The sequence below is a fragment of the Camarhynchus parvulus genome, chromosome 4 (assembly GCF_901933205.1).
Source record: "Camarhynchus parvulus chromosome 4, STF_HiC, whole genome shotgun sequence".
Lineage (NCBI taxonomy): Eukaryota > Metazoa > Chordata > Aves > Passeriformes > Thraupidae > Camarhynchus > Camarhynchus parvulus.
In genome coordinates this window covers 7,971,682-7,998,440 of record NC_044574.1, presented here as the reverse complement: position 1 = coordinate 7,998,440, position 26,759 = coordinate 7,971,682, and the positions used below count along the sequence as shown (strand labels likewise).

The 26,759-nt window shown below is 41.1% G+C and overlaps 1 protein-coding gene across 1 annotated transcript; it reads right to left on the bottom strand.

Moving 5' to 3' along the window:
* Positions 1–5,769: 5,769 nt before the first annotated feature.
* TACC3 (transforming acidic coiled-coil containing protein 3) lies at positions 5,770–25,504 on the bottom strand. Its single transcript, XM_030948032.1, has 16 exons — positions 25,414–25,504; positions 21,680–21,860; positions 21,395–21,540; positions 17,970–19,052; positions 16,733–16,832; positions 16,087–16,279; positions 15,049–15,095; positions 14,061–14,194; positions 13,320–13,437; positions 12,470–12,622; positions 10,183–10,259; positions 10,049–10,092; positions 8,935–9,095; positions 7,494–7,600; positions 7,168–7,288; positions 5,770–5,935 (listed from the first exon to the last, which is right to left on the bottom strand). The coding sequence occupies exons 2-16, from the start codon at positions 21,857–21,859 to the stop codon at positions 5,870–5,872; spliced, it is 2,730 nt and encodes a 909-aa protein (XP_030803892.1). The 5' UTR covers position 21,860; positions 25,414–25,504; the 3' UTR covers positions 5,770–5,869.
* Positions 25,505–26,759: the final 1,255 nt, after the last annotated feature.

Here is a 26,759-nt window from a genome sequence, read left to right as displayed (position 1 = left end):
AATCACTGTTAATCTCTAGACACCTCCATGGAAAAAAGAGGTGCAGAGCACCAAAGTGATTTCTCCCAAAGCATGTTACTATACAGCCCTCAGATCCCTGTGCTCCAACTTACCTCCTATCACCTAGGGCATTACACCCTGAAATGAACTAAACCCCATCTTCACTGCAACATCCAATAAACAACATTATTTATTGATATTATGGATTATATCTGGTGACTTTCTGCATCTAAACTCTGGGGTGAATACCATGAAAAAAGATCAGAGTAGCAGCAGATGATGTTGTGATTGGGAAAACAAAGCAGTCATTGCATCTGAGTCTCCTCAGTTTAGGAGCCAGGCTGGATGTATTTTTAGACCAACATTTACCTCTCTTCCAACCCAAACATAGTTCTATGTAACACCAACAATGCCTTCAAACAGAACAGTGAAGCATGGTGCCATGATCATAAATAAAATTATCAGCTGTCAGGCACAGGCTCTCACAAAACTCCTCAGTGTAAGCCAGGGGAGCTCTTGTCACTTGCCTCCCAGGCCAGTTGGCTCTACCAATGGAAATTAAGGCAGGGAATGGTGTTTAAAATGCCAAGAGACAGACAACCGATGGAACTTCCTGCATATTGAAATGTTGCATAACTACCTCTCCCAAAAATGTTCAATTCCTGGATCTACCATCCATCTACCATTGTTTTTGTTTCTTTAATGCTACCTGTCCTTTAAGTTGGAGACAAACCTCAGACATGAAATTCATGGGAAACATTTGGATTTCCTCTCCACCTTGACTGGCACCTTCCTGAGCTCCAGGAAGCACAGCCTGTTCATACTGACTAATGTGGGCTGCTTGATCCCCAAAGCTTTCAGTTAGCTTTGTTCTCTTTTTAGCTGCATTCCCCAGAGGTGCTAATGGATAACTGGTTTGAAGACCTTATTCTAAAGGAAATAGGTTCATTGAATTTGACACGCACATTTACTTGTGTTGGGAGGGGGTGATATAGGCTCTTGATTTAGAGAAAAAAATTATATGGCACTGGAGAGAAGGTATTAGAAGGAATGAAGAAGTAAAAAGTAAAGTAGTTAAGTGGGATCCAGGATGCAATGATGCTTAGCAAGCTTGGAAAACAGAGATAAAAAAAATTAAATTACTCATTAGCTAATTCAGTGCCATCCTGCAGCATTTCCTCCAGAAGAATCTGAAGTCAGCCCTGGCACTGTACAAAAGTCATCAAGTTCGGGGCTGAGGTGATACAGAAGTTAGTACTGGAAGGGTTTGATCTCCTCCACTTAGTTTTGTGCTGCAAGTCCAAGTGGATTTAAAGAGAAGAGAGGAAGATTCGCCATATTTGTGTCCCCAGTGTCTCTTTCCTCAAGCCAAACAAGCCATACAACACCAGTGAGCAGCCCTAGTGCCACAACCTGTGTCACCCCACTGAACAGCCCCAGCTGCTCCTGGGCCACTGAGACCCATCACACACACAGCCAGGCACGCTGCTCCCCAGCCCCAGCAGCTCCTGCAGTGCTCTGACAGGGAGCACACCCAAGGGACTGTCCCCTGACACACCCAGAGCAGGAGAGGCTCCATGGAGATGAATAAAATTACACCACAAACCTCTTGAGTACAGTAGAACTTCATTGTGAAACCCTCTCACAACAAGGAAAAAAAAACAAAAAACCCAGGGTTTGACACAGGTTCTGTTTGCAAACTACAAGAGAGACTTTCAAACAGCAAAGACATCACCAGCAAAAATCTGGAAGCAGGAGCTGAAAAGCAAATAGCTGGTGTAAATTGCTGTTAATTTTACACGCACTACCATCAAAAATAGGACAAAATTCACAAGGAACTTCCTTCCCTGTGACCAATACAGAGGATTTAGTTTGTCTGTATTAGATGTGCTGGAGAGGAAAAGAAAGCTGTAAGAAAGTAGATGCTGTGGCTGATCAATTTGTCAAAGTCAAACCACACAGATTCTTTCAAAACCATAAAAGGATTATTCATGTCATGATCTAATGACTTTTAAAGAAATGGAGAGCTCCTCATACAGCCAAAGATAACATGCTGAAATTAAATGTTTTTACCATTTGTTTTCTAATGGAAAACTAGTACTAATTCCCCTTTTCTCCTTTAAGATATTCAATTGGTTTTTGTTCAGGTAATAAATTCATCCTCCAAACTGAGTAAAAAAAAGAGTTTCTTATTTCTCTGATTTTCTCCTGTGTTTTCATTTTTACAACCGGGAGGAGAAAAATACTTGATTTGGAGGTGTAACTTGCAACGTAAGAAGTAGAGCTGTATGTTTAGAAGTCCAGCTGAAGTTAGGGTTTAATTCAGCCCTTGCCTGGTTTCAATTTCACACCAAGGTGACTCCTGAAATTCCCTCATGTCAAACTCTGACATTTCTTTACATACTCTGTGCTGTCAAAGCTGCAAAACAGGACTGGAAAATTGGTCACCATATAACCTACTGACTCTAGAATCAATCTGGAGAGATTCCCTGACTCCAAAGAGGTTTAAGCCACAATTTCTGAACAGAAGTCTTTAACTGTGCAAGAGACTAAAGTCTGTGCTTGGACCATGATAAATGTTCTGCTGAAAATTGGTTTTGGCGGAACAGCAGTGGAAATAGCTGGGAAGAAGGTCCAGCACCTTTGTTCCACTTTAATCAGCTCTGAGATAAAATACATCCTCCCAAATACTTCAGCTGGAAAAAGGCTGCCTGGAGCAGGAACTGTCATCCTCTGTTTGTACAGCACCTGACAGTTTTTCATATAAGTAATAAATAAAACTAAGCAGGCAGAGACACCAAGTAGTACCACTTTTCTGTCCTATAACCTGCTTGCAGAGCAGGCAGTTCATAAGTAAATGGCAATAATGCAAAAAACAGACAGCTTAATTCTTATCTTCGTAAGAAAACACTAATCTTACTGAAACCCATGAGTATTTTCCACACAACAGTTCACACAAATTGACTAACGTGTTAGGCACCTCCATTGTACACCATAAAGGTGAGTTCTAAAGGGACTGTCCAGCATTAAGGTAGTAACAAGAACAATTCTTTAAATAAGGAAGGCAACACTTAAATGATGCTTTCAGGTAGGAATTACAAAATACTGAATTCTTATAGATGGTGGGAATGTTAAGTTGGTGGTACACATTGCATCTGCAGAGAAAAATCAACCACCCTTTCTGAGCAATTTAAAATGCAGAGGCCTTCCCTGTCCCACAGCCTTTGGCAAGGAAAATAAGCCAAGGCAGTGCATTGAAGTCAAGCCTCAGGGCCTCATACATACAAAAGCTGCTCACTCATTGTGCTCAGTGCCCTGGCATTTTACAGCCATCTCCATTCAAGCGTTGCTTTCCATGCACTGTCAGTTTTCTTGTAGATACTGACACAAGCAACAAACAAGAGAGCCCCAGGCAGATTTCCCAGGCAGGGGTCACAGATTACAGCAGGAACATGGCAATTTCCAGCATTTAATATCAACAAACAGTAACTGGACACACAAGCTGTAACTCTTAATAAAGCCTTTGATATTAGACAAGACATTTCAGGCACCAAAACAACCCTTGCACCTGTATCTGGCATCCTGGTCTCTACTGGCCTTCTGTATTCCCCTCCATCAATACACTGGGGGGGTGGTGTCTGTGCAGCTGCTATATTCAAGAAACAACAAAATACATTTTAAGTCTCCCCTCTCTTCACCCAGCAAACTGGACCAGAGATATGCTGCATAAATAACAGAAAGCCAAGGGGAAGAGTAGAAAGTCATTTCACCCTGAAAGAATACAGGAAGGTAAGGAAGAGACCAGTGCTCCCTGATGCAGCATTTTCCTAAAGGTGCACACAAGCTGTGGAATGCTTTGGCACCTGTAGAACAAAAACTCCAGAGAGCATTGTCACTATTTACAGTTTACTATTTATCATACATCCCTGTGCAGCACTTTATCCATTCCAACAGAAAGCCATAAAAACAATTGTCTTACTAGCATTAAGCACAACTCAAGAAGAGGGACATCTTCCAGCTCTGGAAGTGCTGACGCACCACCCCATAAAGCCTCTATTTCACAGAGCAGCAGCTACATCTTGTGGGAATATTTAGGATTGCAGGCTTATCCCCAATAAATATCCATTTATCCCTGAAATGCTCTGTCCTTTGCTGCCCTCTTTTTATGCACAATGTATAAAGTGAACCTGCACCACACATTGATCTATTGTAAAACAGCTTCAGCCAACCAATCAATCAATCCCCTGGACCAGTCTGGCTCATCACACCACAGCCATGATCCAACACCAGGGAGCAAAGCTCAGGCCTGGCCTCTAGGACTGAATGCTGAGCCCTTGCTAATTGCAGCCTAATATTAGCAGCAACTCCGGTGCCAGCCTTGTGTGCTGCCCAGAGAATCTGTGGATAATTTACCCCTGGAAGTGTTCAAAGCCAGGCTGGATGGGACTCCAAGCAACCTGGTCTCATGGAAGGCATCCCTGCCCATGACCAGGGGTTGGAACAAGATGATCTTGATGTCCCTTTCAAACCATTTTGTTGCAAATCTAGTGAAAATCTGTTTCCCAAACTAAGACATTTCCCAAATTAGACCAAGTACAATATTTCTCATCAGTATGGGTATTTACAAAGGAACATCCCAAGGGCATGCTACAATCTGAAGTTGAGGCAGGGGATAGTGAACTTTGGTTTTGTGTGCTCTCCTATGGCTATTTCTTCTCCTCTTCCATCTGCCACTTTCGTAAGCTGTAAGTTAAAAAGTACAGCACAACTTCCACAAGAGCCAGGCATTTAATATCATTGCCACTGCTGTCACCCTCTCACATTAGTGCAGGAATCAAAGAAAACCCCACAAATAACAAAACAAGCATGGTGATTAACTAGCTTACATCTGTAGGGTGTTCCTGCTACCTACACTGAGCAGTAGCTGCCTCACAGAGGAGTTGACTCTGGTCTGCCAGGCAGACCACCCTGATTTAAGGGAAGGGCTGCAAGTGCAGCTCAGCACACTCAGCAGCAACAGCCCTTCTGAGGAAGATGCACCTACAAGTCAGGGAAGTAAGGGAATAACCTCCTAAGTAATTTTAGAACTCAGAAGCTGTAGCTTGCACTGAGACAATCCTGCTGCTGTCTGCCAGGTAATAACAGCTTACCCAAGAGGTCTGCTATTGCCTAGGACTGCTTTCATCAAGGCCTGTGACCTGCAGCCCACAGCTCTCAAGGCTCTCCACTATGGGCAGGGCCAGGGAGAGCGAACATTTTACAGTCAATAGTGTCAAGACAGACTAATGACATGGAAAACACCAGACAAGGAGAGCAGCAATCAGTCCTGCCATCAAACCCTCTGCTTAGCTGATCTGCAAAAACAAAATCACTCCAGCTCCTCTTAATAAAAACCCAAACCCACAAACCAAAGCCAAAGTTAACTTCCAAACCTTTTTACATTACTAAATGCTTTATAGCATTTGCGCAGGTTCAGTTTTATTTCAGTCTTGTAACTCTGGAATGCCTCGATTTAAGTGAGAGAGCAGCAAGGGTAAAATAGAGGCAAAATGCCCACGGCAACCCTCCCCAGCAAAGCCAGCTCAAGAGCACAGAACTCTGAAGTTCTTACACAAGACATAGACTGAAGGTACACTGATTAAAAGCTTTTCCTTTGAGCAATGTGTGAAAATGCTATGAAAGATATTGTTACTTACTGTAAGCAGCAATTAAATATAAGTTAACAGATGTTTCCTACAAAAGATTCAGCCAACAATATGGAAGTGTGAATCAAGAATTTTATTTTTTCCCCACATACATTAAAAAAGTGAATGAACACACAAGACAGCAAGTCAGAGAAAATAAACATATTTACAAGACAGTTAAGATATCAATTTTTTTCCATCTTCAAGATCAAGTCATCACAGATTTTCGTTAATTCATCATTTTCTTTAGTCTGTGGAAGAAAAAAAGAGTGAGTTTCAGGTATGTCCAAACTATGTTAGAACCTTGTAGTGAGCTGATTGCAGTAAGTCCTGTTTGCCAGTACATGCAATAGAAAGTCCATTTACATGATGGTGGCTCATGCAAATTTAATGTAAAGGAGAGTCTACTATGCCAAAGATCACATGGCATCCTTAGGAGCCTCAGGAAATGAGAAATGAAATCCAGTACACTGTTTCTGCTTCTTCCACAGACATTCCCGTAACACATGGAGACCAACTAATCCAGGGAAAAAAGACTTTTGGGGCTCAGCCTTTCTTAGGTACACCAAAATTCAGGATATGGACAATTTAGATTTTAATCTTCACAAGAACGACTCTAAAATGATGCCTTGATACTTTTACTGACATGTGAAAATTTCCAGTTTGTAGAAATTTCCATTCCTTATGAACAGTTAAACCATTTTAATAAGAACTCTTACAGTGTTACTGTATTTATGACAAGACCAAACCTAGTTCTGTGTTAAATGGCTTGTCTCATCTCTCCAGTTACAGGCCTACTGTTTCCTCTGCTATGCAAACTCAGCCATAAACCTGAAGATTCAAAAATATGGTTTTTTTCCATAATAGGAATCTGTCAGCATTATCAATTTTTGAGTCTTCAATGCTGACAGCAACAGCAATACAGTAAAACTAACAGCATGCACTTCCAGCAGTGACTTTTAATCTTCAAAAAGCTTATTCCCTTGAAGGGTTCCAACAAAGGATATGCCTTTACAAAACATTCTAAGACTTCATCTATGCAATATGAAACAATATAAAGTACAAAGACTAATGGCCTGAACAACATTGAAAACTTGAGTCACATACAGTTAAATATGTGCTAACAACTTACAAGTTATGCTCATGAACAAGCTGAGCCAGACAGTTATTCAAATTTACTCCCAGATTCTACTCTGCATCATGTATAACTGTTAATCACCACCTCCTTCAGTAACCTCCTGACACAGGAGCCCAGGCTGGTTTGGAAATAACCTTATGCTCCAAAAAAATCTAAACATACAGACAAGTCCTGACATGACATTTGTGTCTTAGGTCTCAATGCCAATTTCCCAAAGCCTGCCAGGATAGCAGCCATCAAAACCAGCACAGTTAGCAAGGCTCCTCCTAGCCCCAGTACAAGGGAGTTCTTAACTTAGCCTAAGGCAATAGCTTGAGTAGACCCACCCATGGTGGTGTGACTGACCTTTTGCTCAAGGCTCCTCTCTAAAGACTGGATCCTCATCTGCTCTTTGCGCAGAGTGGCTTGAAGTGCTGCAGTCTCTGACTTGGCTTTGCTGCGGACCTGAGCAATTTCCTCATTGGCTCTGAAACAGGCACAAGATGGTGTTTACATCGCCTTCAGACAGCACAGCAGAACTCTCAGAATCACACTAGATGCTTGTACTTCAGATGAATTACTAAACAAAGTATGTTTAAGTCAGGTTTTGGCACTAATGAACCACATTCTGCAGCTACAGTGAAAACTAGGTATGCCATTCCTGGTACTTGGCTTCCTGAATTGGTACTTACTGCTGCAGCTTTTCTTCAGCATGTGCTTTGAGTGCCTGATATCTCTGCTCCTCTTTTTTAATTCTAGCCAAGTAATCTTCTGCACATTTCTTCAGAACTTCTTCATTCTGTCCCAAAACCCAAAAGAAGTTCAGTTAGCTGTTTAAGCTAGTAGAGGGAGGAGCTTCCCCACTTGACAAATGGGTTATTTGACTACACCTGAGGAGCAGTATTTGCTCACTGGAGTAACAGGAACAACTATGAAATCCCACAGGCCTATAGGGACTAAACTGCTTCCTTTCAATTATCTTAACTTGGCAAACATTTATTCACTCTATTTCCCCCAAATACATTATTTAGTAGTAAACTCTAGTAAAGAAGGTCACTAAAACAACTGTCACTAATTGGCTTTATTTTGCTCCAATTTTTTTTAAAATCAGCTTTGTATTAAATTGTAATTGCCACAAGAATAGCTGGAAATCCAACTTGTCCAAAGAACTCACAGAAAGGTTCAGGCTTTGGACCCTGATGTAAATAAATCCAGCACTAACAGCAAGAAAGTTACCTTGGTAGTCACACTACAAACATATTTTATTAGCCATTGTAGGAAGTTGGAACTGTTTGAAGCAATTGCTAAGATTCTACTAATTGTAGGTCTTGAATTTAGTAATTGTGTTTCCAAGCAATGTTTATCTCTGTGCTAAGGAAAGGGCTTCTGAATTTAGGGTGGAGATGGAAGGGACACAAGATGAAGGAAGCCTAGCATGTTAGCAAAGAAGAAACTGAAGTTTTAACAGACACCATGCCTGTTTCTAAAACCTAGACTAGCATGAAATTTCCAAGGGGCTAGTTTCTGAGTTTTAGTAAAACAGGGACATTTAAAGATAATTGAATGAAAAAAATCTGAAGGCACTTCTTAAAGCACCAACTGAATCAATTTTCAAGCATTTCATGGAGTAAGAAACCATAGCTTATACTCCTCATTTAGCTTCCTTCCTCCAGCCTCTGAAGAAGTTGCAGAACAAAGGTTTGACTTTAGCTTTAGAAAAAACCCCACAAGTATCTTAGTAGGGAGCACCGAATAACCTATTATTCTGACTTGTAATTGCACATCCTCTTCAGCATTTATTCAATATGGTGCAGGGAAAACAAGCTGCTCTTATGCTGCAGTTGCCACATAAGAATATCTCTACAATTAGCAAAAAAGATGTGCTGCAGCAAGAAACAGCTCACTTCTGTTTGAAGAAACTTTGCCTTCTAAGATATTACCTTACTTTAAGTCAGTCACTAAATACAACAAATTAGTAGTTTTTTAATAATCTTTAAATAAACAACTTAGCACCTAGTTTTACAGGTAGTCCTTATACTACCTAATTAATGGCTGCTCTAGAAATTTCACCATTTCCTCTCCCAAAATAAATGAAATTTAGTGAAGGGTATAATTTGCATTAAATCATCTTACTTTGTGGTAACCCTCTAACACCTCTTTCTGTTTCTCAAGTCGTTTGAAGACTTCAGAGAAGGACTTCTCCATAGAGTTCAGATCTGAAATAGCCTGCTGCTTCTCTTCCATCAGCTTCTGTATTTCTTTCCTTGAGGCTTCCTTTTGCTTCTGAGCATCCTCTAGAGAAAGTGGAGTTAACCCATGATAGTTATTGCTTTCGCATAAAAGCAGTTCCATAGTACAGACAGACAGATAACCCCCACACCTTCAATTCTTCCCCTTACAAAGGTTTCATAACATGGCCTCTCACCTGTAAGGACACCATGTCTGTGCTTTTATCTTTGTATCTTTGTTACATATTACTTCACATGAAACTAAAAGCCATTAAACACCATGACCATGTGCTTGCCAAAAGCATTTTTTTCTCCTGCACTGCAGTCAAAATACTCCACTATAGTTTACTGTTACAGGAGTCTTGAGTGTTGTGATAGAAACAAGGATCCAAAAATATTTTTCATTAAACATACACAACAGCTGGAAGATCTGGAGGAGACTGGGATAACAAGTCAGACTAGCACAGCAGACTTTCAGAAGAGGTTTGGGTTAGTACACCCAAGCTGTGTTTCCCATGGCCTTAGAGGAGCTCAAAAAAGCTGGCACAGATGTGCCTAATTCAGCTCTGAGCTAAGAAAGTGCAACTGTACAAGAGCTTCATTGGATGTCTTTCCTAGTTTTGAAGCCACAAACTTGACTAAAGCAAAAGGCCAAATCTGTCCATCAAGAACTTCTAGTGATACCTTGCCACTCAAATGATACCGGAGAGTAAACAATTAAACACAGAGTGCTGACAACTGGATCTGCCAGTTTTAATAAACCAACAGCTCCAGTGAAGAATAAGAAAAAGTTGTGTTCATGCCTGATTCAAAAAGTCATCATTACCTATCAAGTCATATCATGTCTATATGGATATGCATAAAACTGTGAGTATATCTTGTCTTAAATATTACAACTTAGCCTGGAAGCACTTGAAATATTAATGTCAGAGGTGAAAGAGTACTAACCTCATTTAATAACTCTGGGCTAAGCATGTCCCACACTCCCAAGACACTCAAAGTGTAAATGGGGAACTTACCCATAATTTGTGTTATTGTCTGTTCAAATTCAGCAACTATTTTTCTAAAAACCACGAAAAAGAAAAGTTGAACATATGTTAGAAAAAGCATCTAGAATAACTAAGTAGATATCAAGGTCAGGAGAGATTCATACCCCATTTCTTTGTATTCCATATGAAGCTTATTATACTTTTGATTCCATTTCTCAATCTCCAGCTCTTTCTCTTGAACCTTTGAGGGTGAAAAGGTAAGCCTTTACTTTTTGCACAAAAAGAGATAAAAGATTTGATACTAAAAACAGTCTGAAGAGCAACTTGGGTATACTTTAACTTAATACAGAGAGAGAAATAAGTTCTAATCGCTTAACAGAACCAAAATTGTTTAATTACAAAATTGACTCAAAATTTAGATTTTGCATATATGATTCCCACATTGCCAGTATCTTTTCAAGTGGCAAGATCAGTCAACTCAGCCAACAACCAACCTCTTGGCTACTCTTACTCAGTGTCTCTGTAGACTATAACTTCTGGGATGGGCCAAGGAACATTCTCTCAAGTGACACACATTTCCCTGTTATTTACAGGGCAGACAAAAAAAGCACTTCACAAACCTGCTAACATTAACCCATGAGAGAACAAATACCAGAAGCCTGTTCAAGATCAAATTGCTATTTGCAGTAACTTTTACTCAACACTAAATTAGGGAAAGTGGAAAGGGGGAGGATTAAAAGGTGCCTCAATTCATTTGAGAAAAATGATACCGATTTCACATCAGCTAAACTAAAGCAGAGCTCACAGTAACAGAAGCAGCCAAATACTCTTTCCTAAACACTTTGTGCAAGCTCCATAACAATTTAAGAGCTGTAACCACAGAGCTGACTGCACTCTGGGAGGCCTTCAAAGGCAAGAGGCTCAAAATACATAAAATAACCTGGAATTTAAAAAAGAAAAAGTGAAAGCACATGATTACTGCTAGTTTTGTCACAAAACTACACAGTAAACTGTAGTACACTAATTTTTCAGTATTTATTTTAGAGCAATCTAGTTTTAAATATATTGCAGTATTTCAAATGACAAGAAGCAGGACAATAGCACATGCTGGTTTTGCTATTAAGAGAAGTAGTGATAGCTAAGCTAGGAAAAAAATATTACAAGAGCAAAGGTATGTGAAGATGGAAACAAGTTAGAAACTTGCACTTGTAAGCTCAAAAAGGTTTCAGTAGAGCCCAAAAAAGCAAGCTTTCTTAAGTCCTCTATTTGCTCAGAAGGAAAACAGGTTTTCACTTTCTTCCTATTCGAGTTGTTTCACATATGAAAAAAAAAATTAGCCTTCCTTTCAGGTTGATATTGTAAATTCAGGCCTTTTATTTAAATGACACAGTTGGAGTCACCGAGTCCCACCTACAACAGTGTTTCCAGGTTTAAAGTAGTTCTTTCCAACATGAAAGAGCAGCACTTTAATGATATTACAAGCTTTACCCCCTGCTATTATATAGGCTCTTAGTTTTAGATCAATGCACTAAAAGCTGTCCCCTGTCAAAGACACATTTATTTTCCTGTACTAGACAATATGCTGAGAGGAAGTCACCTCCTAAATGGCAGAAAGTAAAAGTTATTCCTCCAAAAGCCACTATCTCTATACTCTAAAGCAAAGAAGAACTCAAGCAGCAAATAATCACAGGTCATCCTTGTTTGGTGTTCCTAATGCCACTACCTGCAGTACAGCAGTCAGGAATTTTGGAAGCTCCATCTTTTGCTGAAGTGATACAATTAGCTTTAAGGACATTTATGCTTGAAGTCTCCTCTTACATTATTTAGTGTTTGTAACATAACTCAGAAGTCATAATCAATCAAGTACTCCAGTTGTTGAAGTAAGTGGCTATATAAGTCTTTTTGCATCAGTCAGAAGATTGGCTTTTAAAGGAAATTTCTACAATTACAGCACAGGCTTAATGTCTTTACCCTCTGGAGTGAGCTCCAGACCTCACCTTCACTTTATCAGCTAGACATGCTCTCTGCATTCAGGTCCCAAAAGTAAAGAACTGATCACAGCACTCAACTGACACTACAGTTTTATCTTGTCTTAGAGAAATTACATGAGTCACTCTCTTCCATTGGCATGAAAGTGTATTCCTGCTTGTTGAATAAGAAGTATCCAGACCACTGATATTAAGCCTAACTATCTCATCAGATAACATGTGCCTTTTAATAGTGGCCAGATATAAGGCAGAACCTGACTAATAATGAAGTTTGTCCTATTTTCCTAAGTGTTAGCTCTAAAACGTTCTACACCTACAGAACCCATCAAGTCCACAGCAAGCTTTTCATAATGACACTTAAGTATGATGAGAAAAACTGCAAAGTAGAGATTTATCCCAGATAATCCAAACAAAAGGACCTTCCAAGGCTATGCCAAGTTCTGCTTTGGAAGGGCCACCATACCTCTCTCTTCACCAGTTCAACAGCTGCATCCATATCTTTTTGGCTATATTTTAGCACATCTATAATAGCATCCACTGCAGTGTTTGCAGAAGTAGCAAAAGGGACTGGAGAAACATCACTACTCAGGGAGTCTGGAATTAGAGGACCAGCATCCTGTAAAGAAAAGAAAAATGCAAAGTTTCAACAGATTCCATTGTCATACCACTGATTAGGTGCATGCATGTTATTTTAAGTCAATGTATCTCACTTAAACACACCAGATACCTCCACAACTTTAGCATAAAACTTTCTTACCTTGAAGCTAACCACATAGCTCTAAGAAATACCTATAAGGTAGAACCAAAACTGCTATCCACCAATTACAGATATCGGAAACAAAGCAGATGACACCATGCTGTTCCTCACAAGTGAAAAAAAAAGACCATTTTAGGATGAGCTACTGCAGGCAGATCTGTTCAAACTATAAACCATAGATGCAAGAGCATCCAGTTTAACCTAAGTGTTTTTAATCCCACCAATGCAATTACAAAACATAGCTTGCCTTTTGTAGCTTGACTTGCATAAAAAAAAGATTGCTTGACTAGAGCATTCTTAAAAACAGCTCAAATTCCCTTAGACCATATGCAATGGCATCGGCTTCCACAAAAAATACTTTTAATACTTAAGAAAATGTTCATCACAAAGTTCAACTTCAATATAAATGAGTATCCAACATGGTTTAAAACAACCATTTAAGTAAAGATTCTTCAGATTCTGTAATCCCTAAAATACCTGCCTAAGTCTTAGATCCAGAACCTAGTCTATCCCCTCCCTAAACTATCAACATGAAACCTGATAGCATTCCAGACACCTTTACAGAAGTTGTAAATGTCCCCAGAAGATCTAGTCCTTTTGGTTTTTCTTCACTCTGAAGATCCACTAGAGGCTTTCCAGCTTCCTCAGGCACATTACTTAAATCAGCAACAGGCCTAAAAGTGAACAAGCATAACACCATTAAATTCAAGAGCTGTCTTTCTTTGCAAAGCTCTTGTACGAGCAGCAGTCAGTCCAGAGGCCAGGGCAGTGATTGTCCCCCTGTACCCAGCACTGGTGAAGCCGCACCTTGAATCCTGTGTTCAGTTCCAGGCCCCTCACTAAAAGGACACTGAGGCGCTGGAGCACGTCCAGAGGAGGGGATAGAGCTGGGGAAGGGTCTGGAGCACAAGTCTGATGAGGGACAACTGAGGGGGCTCAGCCTGGAGAAAAGGAGGCTCAGGGGGACCTTCTCACTCTCTACAACCACCTGAGGGGAGTTTGTAGTGGCATGGGGGGGTTGGTCTCCCAAGGAACAAGGCTGGATGAAACAACCTCAAATTGCACCAGGGGAGGTTTAGATGGGATATTAGGGGAAATTCTTCACTGAAAGGGTGGTCAAGCATTGGAACAGGCAAGCCACAAGACTGGCTGTTATTTAAAAGATGCGTGGATGTTGCACTTGGGGACATTGTTTAGTGGTGGACTTCCCAATGCTGGGTGAACTGTTGGACTTGACAATCTGAAACGTCTTTTCTAAGCTAAACAACTCTGATTTTATGTACTAAGTCATACCTACCCAGGCTGAGATGGAGCTGTCATGATAATCTCACTTGATTCAATAGTACCATAAACTGGTTTTCTTGGACTGTCTCTCAACAGTGGGTCAAACTTCAAATACAGTGACTGTTTTCTCAAGGCTGATTCTTTGAACTGAAGGGGGGGAAAAGAGGCATAAACTGACAGATCTGCTTCAGAGCTCAACATACACATCCCACCCACACACAAATAATCCTCTGAAGAGTGGGTGAGCCTATTCTTCAGTGGCCAGAGCACTGTTCTCAGGAGGAAAATTACATAAGAGAACTCCATGCCCACATGCTTAAGTTCTTATGTAATATGAAGAGAGCTCAATCTGCTCACAGACTGAATCAAAAGAGCAAACATTAATGAACTATTCCAAACCAGAAGACACAGGGAGAGTATTATAAGCTGAAAAACCAGTGTATACCATTTTATCTTCACTTATAAAATCATAAGGACAAACACAGCCTGACTAAAACAATTTCAATTCAGTGCATTCACTGTTCAGAGATTTTCCTGCTTGGGTCCAGAATAACAGCAAGAATAACTAAACTAAACAGATTAAAACATGACAAGCCCCACTTAGAGATAGATTTTCTGAAACTGGCCATAAAGCAAAAAAGCTTAGAAAAACTGTTTTTGAAACAATGATCTGCACTTTTAAAGCATCATCTTCTAGCAGTTTTGGCCAGAAGTGAAACATCATTCACCTCAGTTTCAGTGCTATTAAAGAAAAATAATACCTCTGCACACTGACAGCCAGATCCCTTTGATTTTTAGTTAAATTGCTTATAACTACATTTCCTTGCACCATGACTCCCTCCCCAGCCTTGTCATCACATTCCTTTGGAATAAATGATAATTTGTGTGGAAAATTCAAAGTGAAGTTAATTCATGAAAACATTTAAGGCTGGACACTTTCATCTTTGCTTTCCTCTCCACACTGCCAGGAAGGTAAACAAAATATTTAATGTCATACTTACTGATGAAGACCCAAACTGTTCCAGATAGTCTATGCCCATTCCAAAAACTGGAAAATAAGAAAATAATACAATGAAGATGCAATACTGCCAAATTGTTCTACCACAGACAGAAACAAAAACATATGTGTATAAAGCAAATAAATCCCTCCTCTCAGTGTCATGACGTCTAGCTCTTCATTGGTTAAAATGTCTTTCTATCCAGACCCGAAAAAAGCAAAGATTTCTAAGCTACACAAACTTACAACTTTCATTTGTTCCCAAGTACATGTAGAATTTAACACAGCTAAAGAACTTCTGTTGTTCTATGGCTAAAGTCACAAGCACACTCAGATATTCTGTTACACACAATGCTCCATGAAAGAGCAAGACTGTCAATCTCACCATTAAAATTAGCACACAGCTCAGATTGGAAGGATAAGTTATAACCATTTCCCAACACAGTGATTCCACTCCAGAGTGAAGGTTAAATGACAGACTGCACTGCAGTCAAACCATTTGCTCATCCTTCCACACAATGCTCCTACCAGGAATAACCTTTCCAGGTGGTTAAATCACAGCCATGTAGGAAGCTCTCAAGACAAGCATCCTTGTCAGGAAGATCACTCACACTGCAACATGAAACCAGTACTGCTAAGGCCTGCAGTAACCTACAAGACTCACAAACACACAGCTGTACAGCTCTCGAGCACTCAGTTTACAAAGCCTTTAACACCAGAAATTATTTTAAGAGAAAAATTTTTCAGCCCAGAAACTGCCACTGAAACTCTAAAAAGATAGTTTCTGTACTAGCCTAAATTCCCATCCTCACAGGCCACTGAATGCTAATAGCCAGCTTTCTGAACTTAGTTTAAAACAGAAGTAGTTAGAAATAGGCTTGGATACATTTCCCAGCACTTCTAGTCTTTGTGGGGTCTGGAGGCTTTTCAGAAGGGCAAAATGAGAGAAAAAAACTATCCATAATAGAACTTAGGCAGAAAAATATCTATACACATTACTGAAACAATACATTTTCAGTCTGTTTAAAAGACATGCCCTTACCTTCTGATGATGGTCTGAAGAGCTCTTCAGGTTCAGAACCAGCTATCACATGTGCTGTTCCTTCAATTCTAGGGGAACTAGGTTTAATTTCTTCTGCAGACATTGACTTTTTTCCACTGTCAGTAGAAACCAAATTATCTTGAGAGGGGGCAACCTTAGCTGGAGACATTTTAGATGGGCTCATTTGCTTCTCCTGATGAGAAAAACAAAATCCTTTTAATTGTTAAAATAATTATTTTAAAATTCAATGAGAATCATTTTAATGATCAAATTGGTTTGTCATAAACTAACTGGGTAGCCAGTATAATAAAACAAGAATTCACAGGCATAAAAATTAAACTACCAACAGTGAGCACAGCTCAGAAGCCACTTTTCTAGAAGCCACACCTTTATGTTTGTCCTTATATGCAATTGCTGATCACAAAAGATACTAAACACCAAGGCACCAATTTGGCTGTCTCTGATGTTACCTTCAAAACACAGGTCTGCACATGACATTCCTTCTAAAGCTGCTGAAGATGCATAAACCCACTAATTCTTAGACAAAAATATCAGAAATAGGTTTCACAATATTAAACCATTAAGCCAGAGAACTCTGTTTCATGGAACAACTTTGTAAGAACTGGTTGTCTTTCCTATACCTTACCACTTCTCTTTTTCCTGGAAGTTCAGTTTCTGCTTGAACTCCTGGCTTCTCTTCTTGAGCTTTTGGCACATCTTCTACCACACTCTGCTCAACAATTTCCCTGAAGAAAACAAACAAACAGAATAAAAAAAATCAATATTTACATCACACAGTTCAAATTCTGTATTATCAGATGAACTGAACAAAGGTAGCTTCCTTGAGAGATTCTACTGCAACAGCACAGGAAGCTTAACAGAGGGTGGAGATGTAAATTTACTGTCTTGCCTGGCGACAACTAAGGTGACAGAAAGCTCTCCCACCATGAGAAGTAGTGTTTCCTGGGAAGCAGAAAGTCACAGCAGCATCATTTATTTCTATTCATTTAACACTGCTCTCTTATTTTCATTTGTTAGGCTCATTGCTTTTTTAAAATTAAAGATAAGCTCTTTGCTTAATTAAGAACAAAATTAAAAGCAGCCTGTTCCTCTTTCCAAGGCAATGTTGTGATTATTGGTGTGAGCTTCATTAGAGAAGTCCAATACTCCACTTGTGCTGTCAGCAGTAAGTAAACTTTTCACCTTGGTAAACAGTAACTGATCATGTTACACAGGGAGCAAGAGTGCAAACATTTCTGTCAAATGAACAATTTGTGCCAGTCTAGTTCTGGCAAGCACCTGACTGTCTATACTAACATTAATAACTAGACTTTCTAGGAAAGGTAACAACATATTCCATCATGAAGTAAAAAGCCTGTGTGCTGCCAAGAAAAATGCAGCTTCAGTGACAGGTCTTTTTACAAGAGATAGCATTTAGATACAAAGAACATGCAGGGAAGAAACAGCAGAGTTCAGAAGAGAACAAAACTGCCTGATCCCTTCCCATGCTGCACCATGCACAACACTGCTGCCTACTTCCCTGTTTTATTTAAAGACAGTAGCAGTCACGTGATTCTCCACACTTTAATCTTGGAGAAGTGGGGAAAGCACCTCTTGAACAATGCTCTTTCCACCTAAGCCTGTTCTCTCCCATTCTCTCAGACTTAAGAACACCTTTTGCCTAAAGGTAGTCATCTCAGGAGTTTCCTTCCCCAATTATGATCTTTCCTGTTGCAACATTAATTGTGTTACAGATTACAACAGACTCTGCCAGCCTGGGAGGGATGCTGCTTAAGAAGTAGGCATGGACTAGTTTGAGATACTATCTAACTTTCCTCACATGAATTCAAGGTGCTCCTGCATTCACCTACAGATTCACTTACAGGTTTTTGGGTTCTTCTTTCTCAAGAGTTTCACAGGTACTTGGCCTGTTATCCTGCTCCGCTGGAAGACGTTCCCTTCTTGGTGAGGCACTCTCCTGTTCCTCTGGCAGGTGAACTTTCTGAGCGCTGGGTTTAGAACGCTTGGGTGAGGTGGAAATTTTAGAGCCTCCTCCAAACGGATTAAAGTTTGGATCATCAAGTTTGTCCCAATCAAACTGATAAGATGCTTTAGGAATGGGGATTTCATCCTCAACATTACTTTTATCTTGCACTTCAGTATTCTCTGGTTTTGTTTTGGTAATAGGAATTTTTTTGGAAGGTGGCTTAATTCCAGGTCTTTTACCTAGTTTCTTGGGAGGTGGTTTTCTAGCAGTGGTATTATCAAAGTCAAATTCCAGTTTTACTGGTCCAGCCTTGGTGACATCAGGCTTTTCTACAGGTTTCTCTTTGGAGACACCCAGCTCTTCATCAGGCTTTGACTCTTGTGCAGAGGCTTGGTCTGCTACTGAAGCATTCTGAAGCTTTGATTCCCCAGTTTTAAAAGAGTTACTCACATCAGAACTACTGGGACCTAAGCTGCCAGGTGACTGTGCAGGAGGTGTAGGTGCCTCTGCTAATACCACTGAATTATCAGCTTGGCTTGCATCTGTGGAAGCAGACTTCACACCCTGCTCAGAGTCACCAGTTGCTTGCTTAGGGGACAGCTTGGATTTGTTAGACTCCAGCTCACTCAGTGCAGATTCTTTCTCAGAGATGAGAGCTTTGTCTTCACTTAAACACTCTGTACTTGCTGTGGTTGAAGCAAAAGGAGCTGCATCGTCCTGCAGAAGAAAATCACTACTTTTTTCAACAGTTTTCTCAGGGCTGCTGGATACTTTTACAGGAGACTTTTGCAGATTTCCAGGAGAATGAGGCAACTGTACTGAACTTTGAAAAGGATTGAGGTCATTTAAGTTACCAAAATCAAGATTGTAGGAACCTCGACTCTTCACTGGCATCTCATCATCTGGATAAGGAGCCACGCTGACCTTCTCTGGCATTTGTGTATTGTTTGTTTCAGCTTCAGGCTTTTGTTGACATGTGCTGTATTAAAAAGAAAAAAGATGACAGTTACTTTGAAGGCATAATTTATCTTTAGAAAGATTTGCACAAGTAACTTTGCATGGTCAGAGTAATCAGAATTCATTTTTGTTTTTGCAATAAGGCAGCTGACAGCAAAACATAAAAGCCAGAATTAATTTGTCACCTGAACAGCCAAGGTTTATGAGCCCTGGCACACATGAAACATAAGGAGATCAACCCCTGAAGTTAGCCAGTGTTCTTAAGCTACCTGTTCTACACAGACTCCATACCTTATGCCAGTCATCCCTGGAGACTGCTGTACTCAGCACAGCATTTGGACATTGCCATTTGGACACTGCCCTTTCACCAAGCAGTGAAACACACACTGCTTAGGAGGAGCTATTGACAGTCAGCAGCTCAAAACAAAAAACAACTTGTGGTACCATCTTCATGCAGATTCATCTGAGTCATGACAGAGTCAAGTCTGGGAGCAAACAAAGTCATGATTCAGGTCCTCCCACACTAGTCATTACTTTGTCTGGACATTCCGGCAAATATTTTCCCCCCTGAAAGTATGCACCACCATTTGATTTTGGAGGGCCTACATACAAAACCAGAACCTGGACTTCAGGCACTCCAAATTCTGTGCAACAGCAGATGTGAAGAGCACAGCAATATACAAGAAAACACTTCTCCAGTAAGAGAACAGTTAAGATTTTCTAGTGAAAGACACAGGTTAAAGAGTTTGTGTACTCACTATTGCTGAATATTCTACAAGTTATTGCTGCCCACTTTATTTCCCCAAACTCCACACAACTTCTGAAAGTTTAGCCTCAGACTACAGAGAGTTAAGCCATTACTTCCTGAAAGAGGATTTCCTCCCATTGTGTTGTCCCTCCATAAAGTTATTCTTTCTATATGCCATCCTTATCTGCTGGCGAACAGAACACGATTAAAAGCCACTCACTAAAAACTCCACTTTGATAAACTCGAAAGCAGAGGCGGGAGATAAGAGCTGAAGAAGTTGTTCTCACCCGGTTTGAGCAACTCTTCCCGGCAATAGCTCAGCCCCAGGCTGCGACTACTCAGGTCCCTCCCACTCTCCTTCAGCGTTTAACCTAATAAATGCCAGTTAGGAGCGAGACACCTGCTCGGAACGTCAATTGCCTGTGACCAGTCAAAAGTGACCCCGTTCAGCAACACGGAGCCTTTTCACTGACTTGTTACAAACAAATCCTCACATTTCACAACTAGAGAGGACAAGTTCAGCACAAGCAGTGCATTGATACAATCGTGCCCTAACTAAAACAATTCGGTGCTGATCCTTTAAACTCACTTGAACTTCATAAGCACTAAATCTTTGTTTACTTGTGCAAGCAATGAATTTGGGGCATAAATACCATAACATTATTTAGTTGTGGTGGTTAGTTCAGAAATAGCTTTCTGAACTAGACTGGGCATGGAAACAAACGGTTGAAGCAAACATATACACTTAAAGAACATTTAAGTGTTGCCACATTTTTCCCTTTCTCCCCCCCCCCCCACCAACAACAAAAACAGGGATCAAATGAAAGCATTGGGTAGTTAAACAAATAAAAGGGTGTATTTGCTTGCAGAAGGCAAAACTAAGACCTGAGATTTCTTGCTGGTGGGAATTACAGATGTCAGATGCCTATACTAGTTTAAAGGGGGGCTAAAAGGCAGTACAAAATTTGCATTTAATATTGTCATGACACCCCCGAATTGAAACAATACAGATTTTACGCTCTTCTACAAACGGCTACTATGAGCCACTTTGAGACTCAGGCTGCTAGACTATAAAGGCACATAAACATGTTTACACTTGTGACTGATGGTATATTCACTTTGTGCTGCTAGACTAAAGAAAACCTTAATGCTCCCTGATTCAAGGTGTCAATTCAAGCTAACCCTTCAGAAGATTTATCTCTTTAGATTTTACTCCTCAAGATACAACAGTACTTAACATATAAGATATTTTAAAGCTTAGCTTCAGAATAGTTGTATTCTCACACAAAACCTTACATCAAGTAGAAAATACGAAACTGTTTCTTACAGTATCTCTTCTCAATCTATTTATCCATACCATAAGTTACCTTAATGAAATCAGTTACAGAGGAGTTAAAGTTCAGCAATTACTATTACAATCAAGATAAAATTTTCTTAAAAGTAATGACAGTTATCTTTGGAAAAGTTCATGCATTGGTCAATATTAATTTTGTTCCCCTTGCACAGTTTACATCTTGTTAAATAGAATATTTTAACTATACAGGATTAAATTAGGGAAAGTTAACTTGAGCATGTCCCACATGGGTAACACAGCAAGCAGTGGATCTACTACTCACTCAGTATCAGAGGGTGCAAATAAAACATCATCTGCCACATCTTCACGGCAGTCGTCAAGTGCAAAAGCAGTCTGAAGTTTGTCTGTCATAGCAGGACTCAGGATTTTTCTAGTGTGAGGATCTCTTTGAGGAGTTTGAAAGGTTACCTTTAAGAAAGGGGTGGGGGGGGGAAGAAAAAGGAAAAACATGAGCACAGTATTTTTCAAGCACCAAATAGCACATGCATTCAGTGGCAGCTATCATAGAAGGAGAAAGAATAAAAATAATACAGAACCAGAAGTTTACCTTCATCGCTTTTCCCCCACTTTTTGGTGGCAAGTTTTCTTTCTGGGACAGGCGAAGAATAGAAGGTCTCCCTGTGGGTTCCGGCGGTGCAAAGAAAAAGTCGCAGTCTTCCGCTGTTAAATCATCCTTAAGGCTTCCTCCATTTTCTCCATTTTCTGCATTTAAAATCTGCAGACTCATTCTAGAACATCAACACACACAGCACCGCAGCATGAATGAGAGGGTGTGGTCAGCCAGATGCACTTTGAGATAATGGAAGAAGTTGGCAGCCTGGCACTGGCTAGCCAAGACTAACAGCTTCAAAGGGAAAGTTGGAGGCATGGAAAGGCTTCACAGGGAAAGGTCTATCTCAGGAGACTCTGAAGTACCTAAAAGCAGCAATGCACAGCCCCTCTGCTTTTGGAAGGGGCTTGAAAAGCTAATTGTTGATATTACGCCTTCCACAGCTCACATTCTAGCCTTACTGTCCTTTAAAAGGAGCTCTGTCACCTGCAGCGTTTCCTCCTTCCCAGCCCCTTCAGGCAGTGGCGTACAGCCTGTGTCCTGTACCAGGGCATCCAGCTGAGCAACACAACTGCTCCTGCAAGGGCCACCTGAGACAGATGACAATCATCTGCTTACTCCCATGGTCTCATTACTACATTGCACACCAGCTAACAGCAGAAACGAATGTGGTTAGTTAGGCTGTGTTTGGGATCAGAGTCCTGGATCAAATCAGCCTTTTCCTGCACTGCCTGAGTGTATGCTGCTCTTGTAAAGCACAGAGTACTTAAGAATCCTTTGCAGCATAGACATTATTGGTGTGCAAATGAGAAAAGTCATCATTAGAAAGGTGTTTCTGAAATACTGTTCTTACACTGGACATGCACAAGCTTTAGCAGATTGTTAAATACTGATCTACTTGTACTAGTGTGAAGGACTTGAAACTAAAGCCTGGGCTGCTACTAAGAGTAAGGATGAAAATAAATTAGAAATCGAGAAAAAGCACACTTAAAATACACCAGGCAAGCCACCATGCTGTTTGCACTCGAACTCTGCCTGCTTTTTATTCCCACTGGAGCCACCACTGTTCTTAAAGGTTTAACACTAACACTCACTGATGCACAGCTGCTTTTGAAAAAACCAGCTAGACAGAAGGTAAGGAAGATCTAAGCATAACCACTGTCCATGAAGGATGACACCTGAGAAGTGCAGTTATTTATCTGAAAAACTGCTATCAAAGCAATTGATTTCATATGAGCTGATTATTATCTTTTGTCACCTGTGCAAGATAACCAGTATCAAGTGGAAGAGACACTGGCTTTCTGCAATATGTAACCATTCTAAGTGATCTCAAATGCTTGATTTGACCAAACATGTAATCCTTAGCCTGTTTTTCCATCATATATTCAGGATTAATCTATACATACATTTGTTTTCAGTGTCATAAAGTAGAAACAAGAACACTTAGGCTGAAAATTTTAAGTCATGTTTTCAATCTCCTTGCCTCTCTGTATTTAAATTTCTGTACGTAAGCCTCCAAACATTTCTGCACATTAATGTAGGCATTAATCCTTATGGGAAAATTTGCTTCCTACTCTCCACAGAATGCAGCTGCTTTGTCTGCAAGCCTGACAGCAGCACTTTCAATCAGCAATGGAATGCAAACAATAGCTGCAGAAGCAATGGCATGCAAAGCATGCCAGTATTAGCTATTTCTTCATTCCTTCTTTATTCCTCATATTAATGCTTCAGTTCAGGTTGTTTTTTTGTATTAAGCATTTTTATATTAACCACTTGTAGAACTTGAAGTGAACTTCATTGCTTTCATTATTCCAAACTAAAATTGAGACAACAGATGAAGCAAATCTTTACAAACTGTATTTTTTACTATAATTACTTTAGAAGCAAGCTTAGGACATGGTAAAGTTGTCAACACCTTCTAAAACAAGCTCCATAAGCAGGGGAGGTTTGTTTGGAGACTTTTTCAGCTTTGTCATTGAGCTACTTGTGCACCATTGCTAAACCAAATAAATTGACACCATATACATATACCACTTTAGATATTAAATCTAAAAATCAAATTTCTTTCTAGGATTAAAATACTAAAAGTAATTAATCATTTTATTTTAAAAGTTTGCAGTCAAATTTTGATCTAAATAACATTGCACGAGTTCATTAGCTAGCAGGTGTGGTAAAGTGAAAGGGTGGCCTTATTCATATCTTTCTTTGAAGTGATCAGCATCCAAGGCACATAAGTATTATGAAAGGCAGAAGGTTTTCCCACCATTGCAAAACAAAGCTCAAGGCCAGGCTGGATGGGGCTGGGAGAAGCCTGGTCTGTTGGAAGGTGTCCATGCTCCTGTGAGGGAGGCTGGACCTAGATGATATTCAAGGTCCCTTTCAACCCAAACTTTTCCCTGGATCTATCAAAGTTTACAAAAATAGAAATGCTTCTTATTTGAGAAGGATATTTATGTGGGCACACACAGGAACCTGCCATTCTACAGTTAAGAAGTGACATAAATTCAATGACATGACATCAGGTAATTAATCCTCATTTGTAAAGTTCTTCAGCCTAACCTGTTGTTTAACAAATACCAGGACACAATATTCAAAACACCAACGTGGTCTCAAATGCCTGAAAAGCCACTGAACATGCAGGGCAGAGATGGAATTTTTCTACATAATTATCCTTCTGAACTCCTCCAGCAGCCGATATGCAGAGCACTCGCTGATGGCAAAGCAAATTGGTACGTGCTGTGAATATTTCCATACAAACTGACACATAGCTGACTGATGCATATATATATTTACTTTAGTGCAAATATCTCACTTCAAACTCCTGAGAAGCAACTCTCTCATAATCAACTTCTCCTGATTGCAGGGGAGGAGCAGCAAGGCCAGGGAAGGAGCAGCAGGTCCATCCCTGCCCATCATGGCACCGAGACATGTTTTAAGTCAAAAAAACAAACTCCAAAAAAACCTCCAAAAACCAAAACCCGACCCTGCCTCAATCCCTCTTTATTCCTGTCTCACTCCAGGCTCCCCATCAACCCCGTATCATGCTGCAAACACACAGAGGTGCTCCCAAAATCCTCACCTCACCCCTCACTTCAGTGGGGCGGAGCACCTGAGCTCCACCCATTACCATCGAGTTCCTGCCTTCTCTTCATCCTTAAATTGACAGAAATAACCCCCAAATATCTTAATCTGAAGCTCATAGAGCTGCCCCTGACACCCCTAGACCAGGGGGTAGCCCCAGTCCCACAGTACCCCAAGCGTGCATTTCACAAAGGGGTCGCTAAGCTCCCTAAACACCACAGCACCCCAAGCTCACTGAGGGGCCCTCAGCCAGCCCCACATCAAATTGAAACCATCCCAAGATCCGAGGGGTCATCAAGCCTTCCCCCAAACTCACAGAGCAACCCCAGCACTGCAGGGTAACAGAAAGGCCCCTAAACCCTCCCCCAACCCCAAGCTCCCAAAGGGGCCCCACAGCTCACCCCCACAGCACCCCAGGCTCCCAGAGCGGTCCCCAAGCCCTGCAATCTCACAAAGAGATCCCAACACAGCCTCTCCCAGCCGCACACTGCCTCAAGCGCTTACAGAGCCCGAAAGTCCCCGAGCCTGTCCCTCCCCCTCCCTCACAGAGGGCTCACCGAGATTGCAGCACCCAATCTCACAAAGGAAAACCTAAACACTTCTGCCCAGCCTCACATCACCTTACAGCGGGGTGCCCAAGCCCCCCGTACCTGCCGGCAGATCCCGGGACGAGCCCTGAGGGTGCTCAGCTGAGACAGCACGCAGCACCAACCGCAGCCCCTCCGCCGCCGCCGCCTCACGATTTCAAACCCAACGGAAGCCCCAGCCCGCCAATGAGGGAGCGGCATTCGGGGCGCGCCTGCCAATCAGAAGAGCGTCCTGCGGGAGGGGGCGGGGCCAGGGCCGCGCGTGACCGTTGCGTTCCCCCGAGCCCGCCCCCGCGCGGGGCAGAGCGGGCGGTGCGGGCGCGGCTCCGCTCGGGACAAACCCCGCTGACTGCACCGTGTCCCCGTGTCCCCGTGTCCCCATGGACAGACCCGGCAGGGGAGGCTGCCCCATCCCCGGCAGCGTCCAGGGCCACGCTGGATGGGGCTCTGAGCAATCTAGGCTAGTGGAAGGTGTCCCTGCCCATGACGGGGGGTTGGAATGAGATGAGTTTTAATGTTCCTTCCAACACAAACGTTTCTATGATTCTAAAATCTCAGCTGTTCTGCTTCATTCTTTTGCATGAAATCACAGAAAGAAAGCTTGCTGCTTCAACAACCCTTTTTTTATTACTGGACTTCACAGTCTATTTGGCACATTAAAACAGTCCTTACTATTGAGTCACCAGACAGCAACAACGAAGTGATTGTTAAAACAATAAAGTTGTTAACAATGATGTCTTTTAGAATGAACATGCTCAGAATCCAAGCATGATTTCACTGATGTAACGGTCCTCAAGAGTCACTAAACCACCATGAATTCCCAATCTCCATCACAGCAGTAACACATCAGCCATCTGCCAGCATTAGAATGTCACACTCCATGGGCGGCATTTACTATTGACTTGGCTTTCCATCATTAGTAGTATATAACATCACATGCTGTTTTCTCTGCTGTGCTTTTCCAGTTATACAATCTCCCCTTTCTCTAAAAGAGATAAATATGGAAGTTTGCGGTTATAACAGGGTGCGTGCAGAGGGTTTCCTACATTCTGCAAGAAACAGCATATTGTGGCTGTTAGCTATTGTTTGTACTTCAATTGCAACAAGATATTCCAGTCAGGTCTCTCCCTTCACTGTGTTTGGGGGTGTACGAAGATACCTTGAAACACATCTCCCTTTAAGGAGGCACTTTAAGATGCTAAATCCTTGTCTTAATAGAAAGTATTAGAAAACATTACATAAAATACACAAGGAAAAGCAAAGAGAAGCTCTTCCCGACGCTGAAATAAAACAGGCCATTTCCCTGCTTCAGAAAGTCGCTGCCCTCATCCAGCAGAGCTCTTTAACATTCATAAAGAACTGGAATCGGTTCCTTCTGCCAGGCCTGTGGAGCATGACCTCGAGCACGA